This window comes from Monodelphis domestica, chromosome 8 (genome assembly GCF_027887165.1).
Source record: "Monodelphis domestica isolate mMonDom1 chromosome 8, mMonDom1.pri, whole genome shotgun sequence".
NCBI lineage: Eukaryota > Metazoa > Chordata > Mammalia > Didelphimorphia > Didelphidae > Monodelphis > Monodelphis domestica.
This window is the reverse complement of record NC_077234.1, coordinates 167,961,372-167,977,086: the sequence shown is the minus strand read 5'-3', so window position 1 is coordinate 167,977,086 and position 15,715 is coordinate 167,961,372. Positions and strand designations below refer to the sequence as shown.

Genomic DNA, 15,715 nt, shown 5'->3' with positions numbered 1-15,715 from the left:
CAGTTTGCTGAACCCTTTTCGTTTCTCTGCATGGCAGCTATAAACCTCCAGCACTCTAGGGGTAACGGTTTATAAACCTTGGGCCAGTGGAGAATTGATGGATAAATGAATAAATGAATGAAAAAGCATTTACTAAGTACTTACTATGTACAAAGCATTGTCCTAAATGCTAGGGATATCAGTAGAAAAGCAGAGACAGTCTTCAAGGAGATCACATAAAATTTAGGAAGAAAACACATAAAGGTTTCATCTCCAACGCAAATGGAAAGGTCTTGTGGTCCTTTCAGGACAGCAACAAAGCAGATGGTAGCACATCTTCTTTAATTTCATTTCCACTGATAAAATCATAAGAGTTTCTGATAGTGTTAATGATCATGGAAATAAGAATTTTCCTTTAGGATAAAATCAGTAGCTGTGTCAGCAGCTCCCATCATATCTCCATGGATTCAAGGGGTTAGACTAGAAAGCAAGACCACGGTTCTGCAGATCCCGTCTCTTATCTGCCTGTTGGTCAACAGCCTATTCCAAAACACAGAAATAGTCAGTAGCTTCTTTTATCTTTTTTTGAGTAATTCTCTGTCAGCTTTTATAGCTTTCTCTTCTTTGTTGCTTTTGTGTCATCTTTTAAACAGTGAAGAATAGATTTGGGCACTATGGACTGTGTTAAAAAAGACAAATAGTTATGTCAGCTTCTAATCTGCTTGTCCTGGAAGGTATAGTTCAGCCAATACATTCTATGTTTTAGTCTCCTGGGGCTGTCAGATTTATAGCATTCCATTTACTTATCCTGATTAAAAATGTATCTACTGGCATCATTTTATCAGGTTTCCTCTAAAGCATGGAATGGGAGTAGACTGAGGGATACTATGATGGAATAGTCAAGGAATTAAAAGAATTATGTTTTGAAAAAAGAAAACTAAGAAAGGCCAAAATATTTGCTTGTATGGGAACAATATTCTAAATTATGGGGCTTTAAGGCAGAGAAGAAGAGACCTAGCTAAAATCTACTTCAAATATTAACTGTTCTTCCTTTTGAAATTTTCCTTTGTATCTCAAGGAATCAGTGGGACTGGCCAGATCATCATTTCTCTCTCTCTCTCTGTGTCTCTCTCTCTCTCTCTCTCTCTCTCTCTCTCTCTGTGTGTGTGTGTGTCTCTCTCTCTCTCTGTGTCTCTCTGTCTCTCTCTCTCTGTCTGTCTCTCTCTCTCTGTCTCTCTCTCTCTCTCTCTCTCTCTCTCTCTCTCTCTCTCTCTCTCTCTCTCTTCACATAGGGAATTCATTAATGAAAACTCCCTCACCCCTCTTGGAAAGTTACCAGTCCCCTGCCCACAGGGGAAAAGGCTACATCTCTTTGATACTTTAGATGAGACCTCAACCTTTTAAGCATTCATTATTTCATTACTGTGCATCTTCTATAGATTATGGCCATTCTTTGCTTTAGGGAGATGGTTCTACAGAATTCTGATGGCCAAAAAAATAAAACCATTGGGGGGGAAGCATTCTGATGCTAATGCTCCTCTCTGAACTCAAGTAGGATGATCCTCTAATGGCAGCCAAAACTTCTCCTACTTTGTAGGACCTGTCCAAGCTTTCCTTCTATTGTCATAGCTGCTCAAGGAGAGTCGTTATATTATAAAGCAATCCAAGGTTGTAGCACTCACAAACACACACATACCCACATGTGCTCATACTTCATATGGTTAAAAACTATTTTGAACTTGTGATATCCTATCCATTATAATTAAAGATGACTAATTGGTAAAGGAGATCCAAGACTGAAAGTTCTCTACACACGTCCTCTACATGTACAAAATAAATTGTCACAATGGGACATTGTTCCATTTAAGGATAGCTAGGTCCCATCTAGATGCCATGTCTCCTCTCCCTCTGTTCCCATGCTTACTATAATACTTACATTTTTGTGTACTTCATAACTCATCATGGAACCCGCTCATTATTCCAAACGTAGGTCTGGCCATAAACTCCAATGACTCACTATTACTTCCAGGATCAAATTATAAAAGCCCTTGTTTGATGTTTAACGCCTTTCTTAAACTAGACTCTCCCTGCCTTTCCAATCTTCTTAAATCTAGAATGCTTTTCCTCCTTAACTTTACCTTTAAACTTCACTTAAAATCCCATTTTTTGCAAAAAGAAATATATGACATTCCTTAAAAACCAACCAACAAAACCTTTTATCTTCTGTCTCATAATCAAGTTTTCAAGATAGAAAAAGTGGTAAGGGCTTGGTACGTAGGGTTAAGTGTTTTGCCCAGGGTCACATAGCTAGGAAGTGTCTGAGGTCAAATTTGAACCCAGGACCTCCTTTCTCTATCCACTGATTCACCTAGCTGCCTCTGTAATTCTTAATATCAATATTTTTGCTCTGTAATTATCTCTAATTTGTCATATATATATACATATATATAATTTTTGGCATATTATCTATTCCCATTAGTTTGTGACAAACATAAACATTTGTTAATTTTTCCCTATTGAAAAGGAAAACAAAAGCTAATGTTGGTTTCTCAAAATGCAACTCCTTTGGAATTTAAATATAGTCTAAAAGCCTTACTAGAATATCAGCTGCCTAGGAGTATCAACCAGGGCCTATTTATCTTATAATGTAATGAAAGATTTGCCACATGCCAAATATATACAGAGTAATGGGAAGAAAAAGAGCAAAGAGACTTTCTCTGTTGTCACAAAGTTCTGCAAACCTTGGGAACTAATGGCAGAGGAAACAGTCTTCGTCCAAAGAAGAGTAGGAAGGCGGCTTTGGACCCAAGGACCAAAAGGGAGGGGGCCTTATTTTCAGCAGAGATGTAGAGGAATGAGCATTCAGACAAGAGTGGTCCTCCAGTACCTGACAGGAACGAGGCAATGGTGACTGGCCCAGGGTGGCGTGAGGGTGGTGTCTACTCCTTCTCATACTCATTTCACCCTGAGAATAGCTGATGCCTATCCTTCTTCTTCCAGATTATGACATCCATTTAAGTTACCCGGTATTAAAGTACATTTGTTGTTATTTAGTCGTTTTATAGTCATGTCTGACTCTTCATGAACCCATTTTTTTGGCTTTTTTTTTTTGGTCAAAGGTAATGGAATGGTTCGCCATTTCTTTTTCCAGCTAATTTTTCACATGAGGAAACTGAGGCAAACAGGGTTAAGTGACTGGCTGAGGTTTACACAGCTAGTAAGTGAAGTTGGATTTAAACTCAAGGAGTCTTCCTGACTCCAAGTCCGGCCCTCTAACCACCTTGCTGTCCCAGTAAAGCGCATGGAGGAGGTTTAATGTTTAAAAATAATTTTATGTTTAGTATGTATTATGGTATCAATAATATATTTATAGGACTGTAGACATAGTTTATATATAGTGTCATAAGAAGAGACAACAAGCAACATGGTATAATGGACAGAGAAAGCTTGCCCCCAAGTCTGGAAGCCCTGAAACATCCTGGTTCTGTGACTGGGGACACGACTTACCTTCTCAGTGCCCAGGCTCCACGTTGAGACTAAATTATGGAGGGTTGCTAATCTGCATTGTCCCAAGGAGTTTCATCACTGGCAGCGCCAAAAACCCTGGACTACAAAATGATGCATAAATATAAGGGGGAGACGGAGGGCATGGCAGGCAGTCAAACAAAAAAAAATATGCTATTATTTCCTTTGTTCAAGGATCCTGTCAGAAACCTAGCGAAGGGCAATTTGTCTAAGGGATCAGATTTTAAATCAAGAGCATCAAGGAAGTGAGGAAACCAGGAAGAAACCCTCAAGCCCATTCCATAATCTCTGCTCCTTTCTTGCAAATCCTTTAGTTTTTATGAGAATCTGAGTTTAAGGTCAATAAAGGGTTATAGGTCGTTCTTTTCTCATAAACTGCCGTTATGAGTGGCATAACTCAACAGGAAGACGTCTGATGAATTGCACGGTGGAAACTGCAAACGACGAATCCTCTACTGCTCCCCGACTGACCACAGAGCCTCGGACCCTAGAACCACTGTTTTTGTTGTGTTTTTTTTTTCACTCTACTGTACATCCTCCCAAGGGAATTCTATTTCCCCAGCTAATTTTCTATATTATGAATCCATCTCACCGCCCACACACACCTACACACCCAAAGGGATATGTATGAAATCTACAAACACACACACACACAAACACACACACACACACACACACACACACACACACACACACACACACCCCACTTCCTTATAACACTACTTTCCCTGTAGTCACTGTTAGTGGTCGTAGAAGCAATAGCAGCGGCAATCACCCTCTCGGCCGCAGCTAGTCTATCCGTCGTATTTTATGATTTGCAAAGAGCTTGACAAATATGATTCCATTTTACCCTCATAAACACTTTGGGAAGCAGATGCTCATATTATCGCCATTTTACAGATGAGTAACTGAGGCTTGTCCGGAGTCTCATGGATAATAAGTGCCCAAGTCTAGATTGTCATTCACTTGGGTCCTCCCCCGATTCCAAGTCCGGTGCTGTGGCCACTGAGCCCAACAAAGACCGCATTATTTATGGAGGGAAATGATTCTAGTAGATGCATTATTTCATATTGGCTACATATTCCTATTTATACGCTTGTCCTTACTTTGAAGGAAACATGAAAGCTCTGAATTCAGCAGTACCCAGGCAACGTTGTCAGTTTTCTTAGTACAAATACTGATGCAGGAGTGCATGATGGGGTCTTAAATATATTTTTTGGCTTTTGTAGAGAGTCCTATGAAATTTGTGAAGCGCACTAAATGGGTTACCCCATTTGAACCTCACGAGGAAAACTCTCAGATTAATACACGAGAAACGTGCCTTGGGTCTGACCATTCAAGTTGGTAGATATTTAGCCTGTATTTTTGTGGACCATTTCAGACAGGAAAAACCCAGGATCCTCCTCACACGAATGGCTACACACCAGCTTTTCCAAAGAATCGGCTTTTATGGAGAAGAGTGACATGAAGTCATGTCCTTGATATCGATGACTCTTCTGACAAATGTTATACATGCATATATTTTTAATTAAAATTTCCCAAGTACTTTAATAAACTTATGCTTATTTCAACATGGGGAATGGAAAGATGATTGACTTAGGTGGCGTTCTTCAGTGGAGATTCTGGAAGAAGCTCTATATCTTCTAACTACCTACAATCAGAGGGAAGAGTACGGGAGCTGAGAGTCCTGAAAAGACATTACCAAGGCTTAAGTGACTTTCCAGGAAGAAGAGCTACATGGATTTATCTATCCCATAATAAATCATGAAAATAAACTACAGGGAGGAAATCCCCATCGAAGTATTCCCAGCCATTCTTAATTCTGGTGTCTTCCCTCTGATAATGATTTCCTATTTGTCTTGCATATCTTGTTTTTAATATATTTGTTTGCATATTGTCTCCCCCTTTAGATTATAAGCTCTTTGAGGGCAGGAGCTATCTTTTACCTCTTTTTGTATTTCAGTCACTCAGCACTGAGCTTGGCACACAGTAGGTACTTAATAAATATTTACTAATTTGTAGGGATACAAATATAATCCTGTCAAAAAGACATTTACCATGTAGTGTCCATAGAGAGGATACAGCTATTTCTCTCTTTGTGTTTGATTGCAGCAAAGAACATAAGAATATATTGCGAATAAAAGAGCTTCTTCATTTCTTTTCCTTTTGGTATAAGGTCTGATGCTTTTAAAAATAGTTTTCTCTTTTACTTTTAACTTTTTTAAATTATAAAACTCTAAACCTAATTTCAATACTTATGCTTCTCTATCTATATATTGTTGTTATTCATTCTCCAGTTGAATGACCTCAGCTCATCCTATGTACGATAAGACAACTTTCTGATCTGATTTCCAGATTTCTGAAAATGTTGGCTATATTAGCACCAAAGCAGCCTGGGACCTTTTAGGTTGTCTTTGATGGCAAAATAATCAAAACTAAAATTAAAATTAAAAAACACAATCATTGCTTGCTCTAATTTTGTCCTTTCCTCCCTTATCTACAGGAACTTTTTACACCTGAATGCAAGTTTAAAGAATCTGTTTTTGAAAACTATTATGTAATCTACTCATCCATGCTGTACAGACAACAGGAATCTGGTAGGGCCTGGTTCTTGGGTCTTAATAAGGAAGGCCAAGTCATGAAGGGAAACAGAGTGAAGAAAACAAAACCAGCAGCTCATTTTCTACCGAAGCCATTGGAAGGTAAAAGTTTCTTGTTTATAACATTACTTTCAGATTTGGGCTAAAATGATTTTTTAAAAAAGTTAACACTTAAGTATTTGTTATATAAGCTTTAGTTTCTCCACCTCCCAAACCTTCTAAATTTGATGTTTCACAACACTCTCTGATAGAAGATCCTCATCTCAGGAGTTCACAAATTCTGTGGCTCCTGCCAGAGATGTACCTCTATAGGATTTACTCAAAAACTATGAAACCTTCATTGGTAGGGTTAAAATATTACTTTATTCATTGCATTTTGGACTATATTTGTTTTCAGTACTCCATTAACCTAAGGGATTCTCTGTGCCTCGTTGCCAAAAGCTATTCCACTGTGATAATGGCTTGGTGATTTAAAAAACAAAACAAAACAACATAAAAGACTACATTATCAAAAAGGTTTTAAGAAACTCTGTGTATCAAGGAGGGCAGAGTTTTTGTTGTTATTTTCTGCTTATGAAGATGCTAATCTAGATTTACTTTTCACACATGGCAAAGATTAGAGTACACATTTTGACATTATAGAATCAAGTGACATCATAGATTTCAAAATGTGTTAATTTCCAGGCTTCATATAAAATTGTCAAAATGTCTTATTTTGCTGAAGTTGTTTTAGCAGAGGCTGTTTTTCATTTCTCATGTTAAACGTCACATGTTGTCTTTGATCATATTTCAGCACAGCTGTCCTAAAAGGAGCCTTGTTAACTAATCAGAAAACATTTATTCCTTTTCCAGTGACAATTCCATCAGAAGTGCCATTTGCTTCTTTCCATGTTGTTCTTGTTCTGAGAACTACAAGTTTAAAATTGATTTAAAGGGATTTCAAATCTGTGGGTTGTTGCCAAGATTTGTGTTTCTATTATGCAGAAAATTAACTCTGTAGAATGAGGATAAAAATGTTATTCAAACTAGTACAGATAGTTCTACTCTGCTCTTTTCCTTAAATGAAAAGTTGTCCCTTCCTTTGAAGTTTTCTTTACATTTTAAACCCATCTTAAGATTGCAGATTTTCAGAGTTGGAGAGTTCATAAGTAACAATCAAGTCCAACTTATTCAAATAGGGTTTCCAAAAACTCATTTGACAAATGAGCATCCAGCCTTTGCTTGAAGACCTCTAGTGGTGGAGGATGAGAGCACTGTTTTTGCAAGGCAGTTTATTCCACTTTTGGTTGCCTTAATTTCCTCTTCATTAGAGATGAGGTCTCCCTTTTCATCTTGGATACTGTCAATTTGGTTTGCTTCTTTCCTTTTTTTAATTAGACTGACCAGTACTTTGTCTATTTTATTTATTTTTCAAAGTACCAGTATTCCACTTTTGGAAAAGTCTAGTTGTTCAGAAATTTTTCTCTTTATTGAGTCTGGTTTTGTGTCTGAAATTTATAACCAGTTGCTTCTAATGCTACTCTCTGACAAAAGAGAAAACATCTAATATTTTTTTCTAAGTGAAAGTTTTTCATATACATGAAGACAGTTTTTTTGTCTCCTCTAAATTCTTCTTTAGAGTAAACATCCCCAATTCCTCCAAATGATTTAATCTTGAGAGCTTCCATTACCTTAGTTGCCTTCTTCTCAGTGTTGTAAAGTCAATCAATATCCTTCCTAAAATGTGGCTTCTAGAATTAACATAATTTTTCAAATGTATTTCAGAAAAGAGCAGAGAAGAACTATTTCTTTCTTAATGCCACTAAGATCACATCAACTCTCCTGGTTGTCACAACATAATGTTGAATTATTTTGAGAGTGAAATCTATCTACAAAAATTCTTAGAATTTATTAACTTTTTCTAACCCTGTCTTTTCTTCTTTATTATTATAAGAATAATTACATGTGTTGGATTAGAACCTAGGAGAGGAATATTGCATATGCTGTGTATTTTCACCAGAAAAGGCAAATCCAAGCAAGATCTAAGGACTGGGCTTTCACTCAATACACTTTTTTTTGTTGTTGTTGTTACCTAGATATTTTGACTCAGTGGTTAAGATCTTATAGTCTGCTTAGTTGGAGAATTGTTGATGTCTCGATTTCTTTTATTTACTTTGTCTTATAGAAAAGCTCTGTGAAATCCAAATATTTAAGAACCTCTCTTGACCCAGTAAAGATCAGAGGAAGGATGAATATTTCCTCAATGTAAGAAATAAGCAAAATGTAATGAGGCTGAGAAAAGCAGATAATAAGGGCCGAAGGGGAAAACAAGATAATTTTCTCACTTTTCCCAGGTCAAATTTTGATGGCAACATGTCAGTACTTTACTTGAAGGGAATTCTAAAAATATAAACTACACTAATATTAACACTTCCCTGGGCCTTGATGCATATCATATGTTTTCTTCTTTCCTACAGTAGAAATAATAATCCATCCATATATGTTTGTCTTATTCCCATGTCTTTCCAGGAATCATCCTCACAGGGTCCATGATCTGTAGCCAGGTAACATCAGAAGATATTAGGTTTCACTAGACCAATCTCTATTTCAGAGAGAAGCCCAAGTAGTGTTGAAAGCATATATGCTCTTTCTCTTGTCCCATTCTGAACCCATCTGTAATACCTGTCCCAAACCTGTGCACTGATGGACCTTCTAAATTCTTTAATTACATACCATCATTTTCCTGAGGCATTTTTCATCCTCTTAGATTTTCTTATTATTGCTAAACTTTGTAGTGTTCTAGGATTTGATGAGGTTAGTCCAATGCCATCTACAAACAGGTTCATCAAGAGGAGTTTACCAACATTCATCATATTTTCCAATAATTAGAAAATGGAAATGCTGTGCAAACAATTATACTGAAGGGCGATAATGGCAAATGTCCCTAATACATGTATTCAGGAAAGGTCAATTCATTTCAAACTTCCAAAGTTAAGGACAAGATTTAAATTATGTTACTGGAAGTGTTAAAGATAAATTAAGTACTTATTTGGTTAAAGATGTATAGGTTTTTCATATTTCTTCTACAACTTCTCTGCATAGAAAAGCAAGGTCAGTCCTTTGAGGCTTCTGCCTCCCAATCTATTGAGTCAAGGGAGGAGGGGATCCTAACCCCATTCAGTAGAACAAAGTGTCCTTTAAACCCCTGGGTGAGGAATAATCCTCTGGACTGCTTTGACGTCTCTGTTAACACAGCTTTGATCTCTCTAAATGTTGTAAAATTCAGTGAAATATTACCTGGTACAGTGAAGTAGAAAAGAGGATTCTGCCACATCCATCAACCAGGCCACTTTAATGCTCTAGCTTCCTAACTGAATTTCCAAAAAAGATTTAAAATACATGAAAGCCCCAGAAGCCCCATTGGTCTAGTTGTTTCACATGAATTTCTGCTGGCAGATGATTTCTTATATTTCACTGTTCTTCCACACATTGGTCACTGTAAAATGTGCCTTCCTAGTATTTCCTGGAATTTCATCCTAAGAGGCAGATACTGTTTCATCTATTGTGATTAAGTACATCATCACCAAGCTCATTGTGAACATTTCTCAGAGCTGAGTCAAATGTCAGCTTCCCGCTCACTTGCTTTTCACACTGTGCTTTCTGCTTTGTATAGAATGAGACAAAAAAGAAAGGAAAAAAGTGCTTTTAAAAAAAACAGATGAGGAGTGACAATGAATGCCATGCAGGTGATAAAAAATGGTTCAAGTATAATTAACAAGGCAGGGACAGAAGGGGGAATTTTAAGTGATGCTCACTGGAAAGCGTTGCCATAATTAAGGTCAGATTCTTCCATTATAATTTTGGATTACTCTGCTTTTTCACACTATTGTGAATGTGACGGCCTTGAAACACTGAAAAGAAAAAGAATATAATGAATGGTCTGCACCAAGAAATGAACAAGACCTGCAAATTTAATTTTTAAAAACCTGGCATTTAATTACTTCAGAATCATAAATTTCACTAATGTAGATGTGAATTATTTTTTGGCCTCTATTAATAAGTTCATTTCTAATATCTTCCTCCACTAAAACACCAAATCTCTGCAAAAACAAGTGCCTCCTGGATGTATGTTTCTTGGGACATATAGATGGAAGGAACCTTAGATGGTAGGCTCAGTAGGTATTGTCTTTCAAAAGAGGTCCACCTGGTATGGAGGAAATAAAAGACTGGAACCATGGCTAAACAGTCTTCATGCCTTCAGGACTCCATGGTGGTGTTTGTTGTTCAGCCCCCTCCCACTCTTGATGATCCCATATAGGGTTTTCTTGGTAAAGATGCTGGAGTGGTTTGCCATTTTGTTCTCCAGTTCATTGTACAGACAAGGAACTGGGGCAAACAGAGTTTAGTGATTCGCTGAGGGTCACACAGCCAGTAAGTGTCTGAGGCCAGATTGGAACTCGGGGAGATGAGGCTTCCTGACTGCTGGCCCCAAGCTGTAGCCACTGAGCCCCCTCACTATCCTAACATGCAGTTATTATCTTTTAAACAGTTTCAGACAGCACCCTGCCTGCAGCACAGAGCATGCTGGTTTTAAAATCAGAGCAGTTGGAATTAAAAATAAACAAACCTGGCTATCTTACTTGCCACTTGGGTGACCTTGAGAAAATAGATTCGTTATCTCTAGACCTCAGTTTCCTCCTCTGAAAATAAAGGGACTCTCCAAAGGCCCCCGATCCGTGCAAGTAGAAAGGGAGAAAATGTCTGTTTGCTTGCCCATCACGGATGCTTATCTGAGCCAACGAATGTTCTTTTTTGTCTCTTAAACACTAGTTGCCATGTACAGAGAACCATCTTTGCACGATGTTGGAGAAACAGTGCCAAAGGCCGGGGTGACTCCAAGTAAAAGCACAAGTGCGTCTGCAATAATGAATGGAGGCAAACCAGTGAACAAGAGTAAGACCACATAGCCAGATCCTCACAGGTGTTGTGACTCGCGCATCCCAGGCAGAGTTGAGCTGCTTATCCTTGCCAGACATTCGGGCTCTGGGATCTATGGAGCAGCGGGAAGCAAGTGAAGGCTTGCTCTTTGCTGCTTCTGAACAGACGTGCTGCCCATGGATAAAGCTCAACGTGTCGCCCCCTCATCCCCTCCCCTGCTCTCCCCACTCCAAGAGGACACCTGGATAACCAGCTAAACTCAGACCATGGAATGCCCTACCAGATATGGAATGCCTTTTTACTATCTTTTCTGTGACTGTGACACTTCATGTGAATGACATACTTCACAAGTACACTTGATACCTTGCCTGCTGACAGTTACCCATAATCCCTTTCTGAGTCCAGTTTCAGCAACATCCATGTGTTTAAGTTCAATTTTGTAGCACACCAATAATATTGAGTACTTTCTAGTTAGACGCTGTAATCCTGTGCTATTATGGATTTCTCTTCTCCCCTTTTTTACCAGGCTGCTTGCTCCACTGTCTGTGACCTTTTGCCAGGATTGTGTTTTCTCTAAAAACTTCAATGTTGCAGGTAGCTGAGTTTGGAAAGCCATCAGGGAATCAGGAAGCCTTCTAGACCTATCACTATAAATTGCATCTCTAAAGAATAAGGTTGATGTTGTTGACTCACACAATGATTAAATTATGAATATGCTCTACTCTCAGACACGTGCTCCCGAGGTCAGCATCACTGGGGAGGGAGCCGTGTCAAACACGACCCGTGGAAAGCTTTCTAAGACAAGTGTTTGACATCCCCCTATAGTTTCTTTCTGTGTGTGTGTGTGTTTTATACATATCACGAGCTTACTGGTAATGGTAACATTTGCCTTGCCCAGCGAGCAAGACCCACTGGTTTTTGAGAAAGTGGGTCCAAAGAACTCTGTAGGCCTTGTAGGCCTGAATTAAGGCTCATTTTTCATCTACTAATCTTCATTATTTGAAAAAAAACAATAATTATGACTAACAAGAATTGCGCTACCTAAATCCATTTCAAATATAATCTTTTCCAGTTTTTAATGAACTGAACTTAATATCATCCCAATTTTTGGCTGCGTTCCACTCATACTCAGCAGAGCATGGGCAAGGCGGCTGTTGTGTTCTTTTCTGAAGCAGCAATGCAAAGGTTAGTTATAAATTAGACTTTAATATTTTTGGTGTTTAATGACAAGTTTTTAAACTGGACATATTAGGGGGAAAAAGTATTTTTTTTAGCTCAGCATGCCAAGTCCAGTACTGTGTATCTCACCAGTACATACCTCTAACCTAGCTCTTTGGGGTTCGCCCACAAATGGCTGGGTTACAGGTGCCTTGCCTTGATCTCAGAATACAGTCTGTTGAATTGTTATAGACAAAAACAAAGGAAAACAAACCCACTAGAAGATCAGCTTTCAGCTTCATCTCTTTTTTATTCTTTTCTTTTTTCTCCTTTTTTCGTTTGTGGGAGGGGGGCACATTATTGTTGATGACCCTTAGTGCTGTTCACTGGGCTCAGTGTGGCCGACTCAAGACAGAGGCCGTAACTGTGGGCTCGAGGATAACAATGCCATATAAACATGTCAGCTATTCAAGGTGAAAAATGTCAAAATATTTAGTGCTTCACTTGTCAACGATTTAATAGATAATGAAATATGTATGCTTAGGAAAACTACATTTTGGTTCTCAGAAGAGGTAATTATGAATAATCTGTACCTTTAGCCCCGGAAAACTCAATGTGGGATCGATGTCCTGGCCTTTGGATAGTGTGCTTGCAGAGATGGATGGCATCGTCACCATTTCTCCTGCCTGCACTGTAGTTACTGGGTCCTTCATTTGTCACTGCTTCACACTAAGCATCAAAAGAGCCCCTATTTGTTGCTGAACACTTTTGGCTTGCTTAGCTGATGAATAATTTGGTATAAATTAACTGTTTATGCTTCTGAAATTTTCATAATGGATTCAATTTTAATAAATAAAAGTTAGTATAATGTTTGAGTAGAGTATCCTGGATGACACTAAATGGCAACTAGACAAAATGGTTCTTTTACCTGTTCTTCATCTGTTTGATTCCAATTTAAATGCAGGGTTAGCCTCTTTGGCTTTCACCATGGAAGGTGAAGAACATTTTGTGAAGTTCATTTTCCTGTGACACAGGTGGGGAGGGGAAAACACGATCTCCTTCAGGGCTGGGTCAGAGTGAGCACCGTGAGAGATGGGATGTTGTCTCAGTCCCACATTCCCTATCCCCATGAGCAGACCCATTGTTCTCAATTAAACTCTTCTTGCCCTGCAAATCCCATTGACTGGTTAAAATTATAGCTGAATCTGTAAATGAGTAGAACGTTCTGTAATTGTACACCTTTGCTTTTTGTTTGTCTGTTTGTTTCTATGGGTTGTCCAGAAGGGTGTTTATTCCTATGAATGGATCTCTTAAAACAGTTTCTTCTAAAATATGTTTCAACATAGAGCAGAGGGTCTTTGTCATTTGTGCTTTGGTTATTAGGCCTTTAATTTTGTGTCTGGTCTCATCCGTTGCATGGGAAGAGGATGGCAATGGTGAACTGCATGTAGTAGGCCCTGTGTATCAAGATCTGTTGGTATGTATTACTCAATTTACATACATATATGCAAAGAGTTTGTCTGCATTGTACAGTTTCTGTGTTTATTATCATTTGTTGTATACACAGATGCAACATATTGAATAAAATATTTATACAAAGGCATATTGAAAAACATCAAACAACTTTATGTAAGAACTAGAATGTGCAAAAGTGACATTGCACCACCCACAAATATAGAGACACGTCATGTAAATAGGTTGGTAAACTCAATTTTCCCCTTTGCCATGCCAAAGAAAATTTTAGCTCCGTGAGAATACCTCTCTTGCTGTTTTTCAGGATAAGATTTCACCATTCTGTTTCCCCAAATTAAGTTTGCTATTATCAAGTGAAAAATGTTACTGCCGCACTACTGTATAGTAAACCTGATGGAATCGATTGTACTTACAGATTGTGTGTCTGGTACCTCTATGTACATATCCATTCCTTCTGCATCAAGTTTCTATAGCTGCCCCTTCCCTTGGCCAGTGCTTCTCGCGGGAGCTTTGATTTCTATCGGTTTCGTATCTGACTGCTTTGCACGGTTCCCCAGCTGAGAGACTATTATCAGTCCCCCTGCTTCCATAAAGACCATCACGAATAGCCCAGCACTAGCTTTGTTTTCCAACCAGACCGCTTTTTATACCGTTTTTGGCCGCCGTAGAAACGGGAAAAATTTGCAGAGATGTGATCCAATCCATTCGGTTCTGTCTGTCTCAGGAGGCAGAAATGAAGCAGGAGCGCTGGTCCCACCATTCCAAACATGCCCCCCTTTTGTCCACGGTTCACTCTCCCCTGAAACACCCGTATGGACATTCTCGTAGGGTACCCCATCAACACAGAGCAGAGGAGAAATGGGAGTGTCCATTTTCCGATGTGAATCTCTCACATTGTACAAAGCTGAGGCCAGAGCTGGCCTACACAAAAGATAGGAGGGGAACCAGCACGGATGCACTCTTCAACCTCAGGCCAAGGGTGAAAGTTCAGATGGAGCTGGGTCACGTGTCCTCTGTGGTCGTTTGCAACTGAAGAGTCTATGAAACTGGCAGGAACATCTCTGCTCGATCCTGCAACCAAACGCAACACTTCCCACTCCCTCTCCTCGTAGCTTCTTCCCCTATAAAAGCATGCCCGGCCCAAATAGGAAATATCATTTCTTTGGAAATACTCATTCCATTCATCATCTAAATGGTTTTTTTGTCTGATAGTCCCTAGGAATTCTATAACTGCATTATGTCAACTTTAAAGCAATAAGAGAACCATCATTTTGAGAAGAATGAAAGAAGACCTCCCAAATGCACTGGTATGTATAGTCAAGTTCCCTGAGGCCTTCTGCTGCTGCTTACCATTCCAGCAGAAATGAAAGGCAAAATGAGGTTACCGTGTTTCACCATGAACACCCCCCGGAGCACTTGGTGGCAGTTGCTTACTTCATTTCTAAATCCCCAATACATGGTATTTTTCATCATGACTAATACTAGTGTTGGGATTTAATTCTTTTAAGTGTAACAAACTCTTTGTTCCACTTTGCAGTCACAGACATACTGCATCCAGTTTCTCTCCCAACCAACACAATGCCATTTAGATTTCTCAGCAAATGCCTGCCTAGGAAGGAGGAGGAGCACCCAGCGAGGGTCGTGAGCAAACAATATTGTTAGTAAATATGCTTTAGAGAGAGCCATGTGCCAGAGATATAATGTGTAAGGATACATGTTCAACATTATGGAACTTTGGTTTTTAGCTGGAATGGAGGTGGGAATAGTGTTTCCTTCTGACTTTCTAGTTACAACTCACCAAACAGACTTAACTAGACAGTAGGGTCTTTTGTTTGTTTTGTTTTGTTTTCAGAAGGTAAGCACTGAAATTGGGTTGGTTTTCCCCATTTAAGTCACCTTTACATACTCATTGGCCAAATAAGTTTTTACCTTTCATGGTAGGCCTGCTTCCTGTCAGCATGTAGCCTCACTCTAAATTTGGCTTTGAGAAAGACATGAGCATCCTTTTCTTTTCCACCAGTATCCCATCTATTATGATTTGGCACACTAGCTCAAATTCATTG

At 38.9% G+C, this 15,715-nt stretch overlaps 1 protein-coding gene across 3 annotated transcripts in view; it reads left to right on the top strand.

Annotated features, from left to right (window-relative positions):
- FGF14 (fibroblast growth factor 14) overlaps positions 1–14,066 on the top strand; it is an 861,172-nt gene extending 847,106 nt beyond the window's left edge. For all 3 annotated transcript variants that reach the window (XM_016425353.2, XM_016425355.2, XM_001365887.4), the window contains exons 4-5: positions 6,008–6,206; positions 10,914–14,066. In XM_016425353.2, coding sequence (XP_016280839.1) covers positions 6,008–6,206; positions 10,914–11,050 — 336 coding nt within the window. In that variant the 3' untranslated portion in view covers positions 11,051–14,066. The remainder of the gene's footprint in view (positions 1–6,007; positions 6,207–10,913) is intronic.
- The last annotated feature ends 1,649 nt before the right edge of the window (positions 14,067–15,715 follow it).